The sequence below is a fragment of the Arachis ipaensis genome, chromosome B7, assembly GCF_059453495.1.
Source record: "Arachis ipaensis isolate K30076 ecotype BB chromosome B7, ASM5945349v1, whole genome shotgun sequence".
Lineage (NCBI taxonomy): Eukaryota > Viridiplantae > Streptophyta > Magnoliopsida > Fabales > Fabaceae > Arachis > Arachis ipaensis.
The window spans coordinates 17,794,577-17,803,639 of record NC_142442.1 but is presented as its reverse complement, the minus strand read 5'-3'; the positions used below and the strand labels follow the sequence as shown (position 1 = coordinate 17,803,639).

General features: G+C 29.2%; 1 protein-coding gene across 1 annotated transcript; it reads left to right on the top strand.

Annotated features, from left to right (window-relative positions):
• Positions 1–5,268: 5,268 nt before the first annotated feature.
• LOC148550475 (uncharacterized) lies at positions 5,269–7,722 on the top strand. Its single transcript, XM_088493005.1, has one exon. It carries the CDS (start codon positions 5,269–5,271, stop codon positions 7,720–7,722), a length of 2,454 nt encoding a protein of 817 aa, XP_088349131.1.
• The last annotated feature ends 1,341 nt before the right edge of the window (positions 7,723–9,063 follow it).

Sequence of the window (9,063 nt, the reverse complement as noted above, 5' to 3'; positions counted from 1 at the left end):
ACCAATTCTAACAAGGCAGCAATATAGTTCATTTACAAGCACTCAATTCAACCAAAACAATAATCGCAACACAGACATAATCAAAGTAAATCCAACCATTAAATTATAATCACAATAATATCAACGACAATTATAATTCATAGTCAAAAATTAAAGTCAATTACATCAAATAATCACATGATACAACGCTAGGTGTTTTAGCAACAAAATTCTAGTCATAAATACCTTTTTACTCCTTTCTTCATAAGAATGCATAATTATGCCGCATTCTTCACTAAAATATGTATGCGTGTAGCTTGTTGCTATCTCCCGCTTTCCTAAAAAGAAGCCATACAAAGGATACAATTAAAAGATTAACAAACTTAAACAATTCACGAAGGGGTTCACAACTCTTGAGATTGTATAAGGACCACACGCACCATATGACTAAAAAAAACAGACCACAGGCACCACTTCTTCATTTTCTATTAATTATTTGTTATTTATTTCCTATAAAAGCTTCTACAAGTAAAGAACACAATAAATCACTAACAATGGAAGGCTTCTAGTGCAGTTTCGACAATGGAAGGCTTCTAGAGAGAAAGAGTTGTTGCAGGTATGAGGCTTCCTCTTATTCTCATTTTGTTAATTGGCTCATGCAAATGATCAACAATATCTAAAAAAGATGAAAATTTACCAATTAATTTTTATTTCAAGATGAAACAATTGTGTCTTTATCATTTGAACATTTTTTTGTGTTGACATGAAAGATGGCAAGTTATATGGAATGAAAAGTCATGATTGTCATATATTTATGGAACGTTTACTTCCAATCACTTTTAGTTCATTACCAAAGCAGATATGGAAGCCAATAACAGAGTTAAGTCAATTTTTTCGAGATTTATGCTCAACATCGTTACAAGAAGATGTTCTCAATAAGCTTGAAGAAAATATTCTAATTGTGCTATGCAAGTTAGAACGTATTTTTCCTCTTGGATTTTTTGACTCAATAGAACATCTACCTATTCATTTGCCATTTGAAGTATTGCTTGGTGGTCCTGTGCAATATAGATGGATGTATCCTTTTGAAAAGCTAACTATTTGTTATTTGATTTTTGTTATAAATTTTTTTACGACATATTTCTCTATCATCTTAAGAAAAAGGTCAAGAACAAAGCACATGTTGAAGGATCATCTATCATTGAATCATACCTAATTGAGGAGATTTCTCACTTTTGTGAGTACTATTTTAGCCAAACTAGCATCGACACAAAGCAAATTTACGAGGGTGATGATTCAATGCAACCAATTTTGTCTATTTTTAATTTGCCTGGTTGTTTGGCTGATGAATGCAAAACTCGTTATTTAGATGACAAAGAATTCAATGCAGCCATGAATCATATACTGATAAATTATAATGAAATTAAGCCATATATTGAGTGAGTATTTATTTTTCTATGTATATTCTTACTATTAACAATATTTTCTTATATTAATAATTTAAATTTCTTTGAAATTCATGTACTATAGGATCTTTGTGGACCTCATACACCAAGATCATATTACTTTAAGTGATGAACAAGTTGATCAATTTATTGAAGCAAATTTTGCAAAGTGGTTTAAAAATTATGTAAGTCAACATGATATGATAGTCTTATTGTACACACATTTTTTGGTAGATGACATATTGTATTCTAACTTGTTGGTTCTTATTTAATATAGGTTTATGATCCTTTAAATAATGTGGTGAATTTGAATATTCATTCCTTGGCATGGAGTCCTTTGAGAATTATTAAATGTTGGCCTATTTACAAAGTCAATGGCTTCAAGTTTCACACAAGATCTCAATCAAGTGGAAAGTCAACTCAGAATTATGGAATATGTGTCAAAGGCACAGGTTATGGTGAATATGAAAATGATTTCTATGGCCAGCTTGATAAAATTATTCAAGTTGAGTATATTGGGTTACCACTAAAAAGAGTTGTACTATTTAAATGTGAATGGTTTGATCCCACGATTGGCAAAATGAACAAAGGTAAACAAAGAGTATGGAATCATACAGATTCAAAAGAATCGATGATATGGTAAATATGATCCATTTATCATTGCACATAAAGCAATCCAAGTATATTTTGCACCTCATCCGATGAGCAACACCAGGAAAAAAGCAGAATGGTGGTTTGTATTCAAGACTAAAGCAAGAGGTGAGATTGAGATTGAAACAACAGAAGATTTTGCATATCAAGAAGATGCCACAAATCAATCTAACAATCATATCTCAAATGATATTGACACTATTATTGATTTATTGGATACCAATAGTACAAGATATGAAGAAGATGATGATGATGATGATGAGACACTTGGGGATGAGAACGAGGACGAGGATGAAGACGAAGACGAGGACGAAGATGAAGATGAGGACGAGAACAATGAGGACGAAGATCAAACTGAATAGTATGATAAAGTGCACTATAAAATGTATTCATTTGTATTTTTTTAATTTTCAATATACCTTAATCTTATATGAAAAAGTATATGATTTTTTTATTTTACGTGATTTTTTTATTATTATTTATTATTTGTATTATTTTTTTAGAAGATTGGATATAATTTATTTTTAAATTTTTATATATGTGATTCTTTTAGATACATTTTATCTTAAATTTGTTACAAAATTAAATTTTGAATTATTATAACGTAAATAATTAAAAGAATAAATTAAAAAAATAATAGAATAATTTAAAATGTAAAGAATATTTTTATACTAAATGTTAAAATTTTTCAACAAACATTTGAAATTCGTTTGAAAACTGATGCACTTTCAAACATAATTTATAAATGATGTTATTTACGTCCCAAATTTGTGGAAAAAAATTTAGCTACTTCAAAAGGTTAGTTATAGTAAAAGCATTTAAGACTAATTATAGACAAATTTGGGATAGAATTAATATTTTTCAAAATTCGTCCCAAATCCGTCTGAAATTATTGCGCATATTCAGATGGAATACGGACGAATTATAGTTTTTGTCCAAAATGTATTGCTACTCTGTATGAAAATTTTAGTGCCATCTAGAAAAAATTTAGCGCCAAAATTTGGGACAAAATTTAGACAAATTTAGGACAGAATATATTATTCCAATGTCTCCACTAAAAGTTGTTCAACATTTATCTCAAATTTGTCCGAAATGAAAAAGTCATTCAGACAGAATAAATTTCGTTTGAAATTCTCGTCCGAAAAAGCCCTTTGCGCTCCACAAACGTATATTCGACCTCGACGAGCTCGGACATCATCGCGACAACGGTGCCAGTTCTAGTAACCCATGATGGACGGTCTAGGCACCAAACCTGCATCCAGAGACCGCCGCTCGTGTCGTTTCCAAGTGCCGATTCCAGTAAAATTATCCGCCGTTGCAAATGCCTTAGCAATCCTTTCCATATCGCATTGTACTCTTGTTAATGAACTAATGTTACTTAGCTTTTCATGCAGTTAATTTACTTTTCAATCATGCATTTTACCTTAGTTGTTACATCATTAAAATAAATTCCACTACCCACACCGTGCAGACTTGGAATGGCTTCCCACTAACCATGCTTTCGCTTATATTACTTTTCATCTCAATGAATACAACAACGAAAGATAACTATTTATTCTAAAAAACCAATATCATGCCCAATAATTGTCTATTCTAAAAAATTAAACATAATGAATTAATACCTTTCTATAAATAACATCGATCCATGTAGAAAAGAGTAACTGAATCGCAACAATACGAATAACAATATACTACTTCACAAGTAAAATTGTGTATTTTTCACCTAATCAACACTTTTCTTTTATAAAATCAACAAAATAGGATTTATTTTTTTAATTTACACATGTATCAAAAACAAACAATTACTTTGCATTAAAGAAACAATAACACTTAATTTAATACTATTATCTCATATATAAAATATCATTCATTTATTAAAAATTCATTTTATTTAACAAAAATATTTTTATATCCATCATTTTTTGGACCACAAAAAATAAAATACATAATTAATATAAAATTGTTACATTTTCCAATACAGGCAATTACTTCCATTCTCCACTGTTGCATCCATCCTCAACATTTTGCCTCTTTACATTATTCATTTTTCATGATAGAAACGGGCTTAATCACAACAAAAGAAAAAACAGGAACAAAAACTAAACACAAGTTAAATATTTTAAAAACCGAATTACATAACATTATTCTACAATCGGCCCAATATCAAGTCTGTATGCAGTGGCGGAGCTTCATTCAGACAAGGGGGGGCCATGGCCCCCCAAACTTTTTATAAAAAAATTAGTAGTACTTCATCAAAAATGAAAAATAGTTCAATTGGTTTAAATGCTTTATTATAACTTGAAGTATCCAAGTTCAATTCCCATCTCATACATTTAGTGTATAATAATTTTTAGTGAGTGGGCCTTTGTTAACTTCACAACACATTAAAATTAAAAGATAAAATCAAATCAAATCAAAAAAATTATCTAACAAAAAAAAATAAGAATAACAAAAATCATCTAATAATCAAATCAAATAAAAAAAGATCATCTAATAAAATAAAAGATATCTAATAATCAAATCAAATAAAAAAAGATCATCTAATAAAATAAAAGATATCTAATAATCAAATCAAATAAAAAAAATAACTATAAAAACACAAAAGATAACCTTTGCTTAGTGAGTGGGCTTTTGTTAACTTCACAACACATTAAAATTAAAAGATAAAATCAAATCAAATCAAAAAAATTATCTAACAAAAAAAATAAGAATAACAAAAATCATCTAATAATCAAATCAAATAAAAAAAGATCATCTAATAAAATAAAAGATATCTAATAATCAAATCAAATAAAAAAAATAACTATAAAAACACAAAAGATAACCTTTGCTTCTCAAAACACACGCTATGCTAATGCCTTGGCTTCTCTTCTCAAAATAGTGAAACACGCTACTTTGCTTCTCTTCTCAAAACAGTGAAACACGCACGCACGCTACTGCTTTGCTTTGCTTCTCAAAAAATTAGGTATTTTTTATTTATTTAATTTAATATTATTTTATATTTTATTATTTATTTAATTTAATTTTTTATATGATAAAAATATTATAATATTTAATAAGTATTGATATTATTGTATTTTGATAAATTTATAAAAAAAATTCAATAAATATTATAAATTTTAATATTTATCCTTCTAACTTTTTTTTTACATATTTTACAGAATATATATTCAAATTTTTATACAAAATAATGATGAAAAATCAAAGAATTGATGCATTTTTTAAAAGGAAGGCTAATATTCAAGAAGAGGAACATATAACTTCTACAATATCAACACTTGTAGATAGTTCTTCTACTATAATGAATCACGAAGAAAGTGAGATACAACCTCCAAAAGTTCAAAGAGTTGCATCTGATGAGTTTGATCTTAATTCTTTGGAACGAGACCCTGGAAAACGGCTTCAAATTTGGCAATATCACCCAAACCAGAGAGATGAGGTTAGACGAGCTTATCTTAAATGGGGTCCATATCAAAAGCATCTTGACAATTATCCTTTATCTGGTACGAAGCATCCAAGACGATTTCAATATGCTTGGTTTGGTATTTTTCCTTCATGGTTAGAGTATTCACCTTCTGAAGATGCTGCATATTGTTTATTTTGTTATTTGGTTAGCAAAAAACCTAGTGGACGTAATGGGTCAGATATTTTTATTAGTAAAGGGTTTAGAAATTGGAAAAAAGTTAATGATGGAAAGAATTGTGCTTTTCTTAAACATATTGGAGATCCTTGCTCACCACACAATAATGCAGTTGGAGCATGTCTAGATTTATTGAATCAGGCAAGTCACATCCAAAATGTAATTGAGGATCATACTTCTGAGGAAATTCAAAAGAATCGATTGCGTCTAAAATCCTCCATTGATGCAACTCGTTGGCTTACATTTCAAGCTTGTGCTTTCAGAGGCCATGATGAGACTCCAGAATCAAAAAATCGAGGTAATTTTCTTGAAATGATAAAACTCATAGCATCTTACAATGATGAAGTTGCAAGAACTGTGTTAGAAAATGCTCCATATAATGCTAAATATACTTCACATCAAATTCAAAAAGAAATCTTGCATATACTCTCAAACAAGGTGAGAAAGCATATTTGTGAAGAAATTGGAGATTCCAAATTTTGCATTGTAGTAGATGAAGCTCGTGATGAATCCAAAAGAGAACAAATGGCACTTGTTTTGAGATTTGTTGATATACATGGTTTTATTCAAGAGCGTTTTCTTGATCTTGTACATGTCAAAGATACTACATCATTAACTCTAAAACAAGAATTGTGCGGCATTCTTTCTCGACATGGTCTTGATGTCTCTAATATTCGTGGTCAAGGATATGATGGCGCCAGCAACATGAGAGGAGAATGGAATGGGTTACAAGCATTATTCTTAAAAGATTGTCCTTATGCTTACTATATCCACTGTTTTGCTCACCGATTACAACTTGCATTAGTTGCTGCATCAAGAGAAGTTATTCCTGTGCATCAGTTTTTTTCAAAATTGACTTTCATCGTCAATATCATTTGTTCTTCTAGTAAGCGACATGATGAGTTACATGCTGCCAAGACAGATGAAATTGTCCATTTATTAGAGATTGATGAACTTGAAACTGGTAAAGGGGCAAATCAAATTGGTACTTTGAAACGAGCAGGTGATACTCGATGGAGTTCTCATTTCTCTTCTGTTTGCAGTTTGATAAATATGTATGGTGCAACGTTGACTGTTTTACAAAAGATTATTATTGATGGATCAACTTATTCTCAGCGTGGTGATGCAGATAGTGCTTACAATACCCTGACCTCATTTGAGTTTGTATTGATCTTGCATTTGATGAAAGATATGATGGGAATAACTGATATTCTTTGTCAAGCTTTACAAAAGCAGTCTCAAGACATAGTTAATGCTGTGCAACTAGTTCATTCTACAAAAACACTTATCCAAAGCATGAGAGATGACAGATGGGAGGAATTATTAAAAAATGTGAAATCATTTTGTGAGCAACATGATATTCTAATTCCTGATTTAACTGCTTCTTATGTTGCAAGGCAAGGACGCTCGCGTCACCAAAAAGATCATATTACAGTTGAGCATTATTTTAGAGTGGAGATATTTTTAGTCACAATTGATAAGCAATTACAAGAGTTAAATAGCAGATTTAATGATCAAGCAATGGATCTACTAAGTCTGAGCTCTACTCTCATGCCTAAGGATGCTTACAAAAATTTTGACATTGCTAAGATTTCTACTCTTGTTGATAGCTACTATCCCGAAGACTTTACTGAACAAGAGAAGATTAATTTGCCTTTTCAGCTTCAGCATTTTATTCTTGATGTTCGTCAGCATCCAGAAATGAAGAATTTGTCAACTATTCATGAACTGTGTAGATGTTTAGCAGAAACAAAAAAGTCAAAAGTGTATTACTTGATTGATAGATTGATTCGTCTGATATTAACTCTTCCAGTTTCTACAGCTACTACAGAGCGATCATTTTCAGCAATGAAAATAATAAAGACAAGGTTAAGAAACAAGATGGAGGACGACTTTCTTGCGGATAGTTTGGTTATTTACATTGAGAAAGAAATTGCTGAAAAGTTTAGTTCTGACTCAATTATTGAAGATTTTAAGTCATTAAAAACTCGAAGAGTACCGTTATAAACTATTTTATATTTTTTATCTGTAGAATTATTTATTTATTATCTTATTAGTAACAAACTTAAAGAATAATTATATTTATAAATTTTATTTTGATATAAATATTATTATTAAATTTTTATGTCAAGTTTCTGACCCCCCAAAATTTTGGTTCAAGCTCCGCCACTGTCTGTATGGGTACAAAAAAAATTTCAGTTGAGCCCCACAACAACAAGACAGGCAGCTCCAACCGATATTATATCCAGCTTTGGAATCCAACCACTTCACATGAGTACCAAACAGATTGCTATGCCAATCAGTTCATCCCGCATCATGGATCCTACGCGCTATATTCCACATTATTAACCCACGCCTCCATCTGAACCATCAACATATTTTAATTTATATTTGCACGGTCCACATATTTGCCATACCAAATTTCGTCTCCGTACATTGCCATACGAAAACATCTTCCTATATTATATAGAGTAAAACTTCTTTCTCACCGCCATCGTTTTTTGATTTGGATAACTTGGATTCCATCGATTATAAAATGATAAATTGTCCTTAAACTTCAATTCCATTACACATATTGACTCTCATGCGAATGTGTCTGACAAGATTTGACATATTTTATTGACATATTAGACATTATATAAAATTCGTTGAATATTGTTTGATTTATTGGTAGATTTAAAAAAATTGGTGATAATATATTTATTGTCAGAATAAATCTGACAGTATAAATTTTATTGATAATTATTTATTGGTATTTCGTCTGCTGCTAATTATTTTTGGAAAATTTTTGTTGATAATTTTTACCATCATTAATTATTAAATTAATAACTACTGATAAATTTAACCGACAATAAACTTAAATTTTATATTTTTAAAAAATTTAATATATAATTTTAAATATTTAAATTCAATAATTTTTAAACTAATAAGTCAGAAAATATAACACTAATTAATTCAAAAAATAATTAATTCAGATAATAATAAACTTAGAAAATTAACAATAATAAGTAATAAGTTAATAATTAACTCATAATTTAAATAAGTTAAGATTAACTTGGAGAAGTAACAATAATTAATTAATTACTGAAAAAATAATGAACTCAAATAACAATAAACTCAAAAATTTAACAACAATCAATAATAAGACAACAATTAACTCAGAAAATTAACAGTAATAAACAATAAGACAATAATTAACTCAAAAAATTAACAAGATAAAAATAACTCAGAGAATTAACAACAATCAACTAACTAAATCAAAAAATAATTAATTCAAACAACAAAAAAATAAAAAAATTAACAACAATCAATAATAAAACAACAATTAACTCGAAAATTTAACAAGCT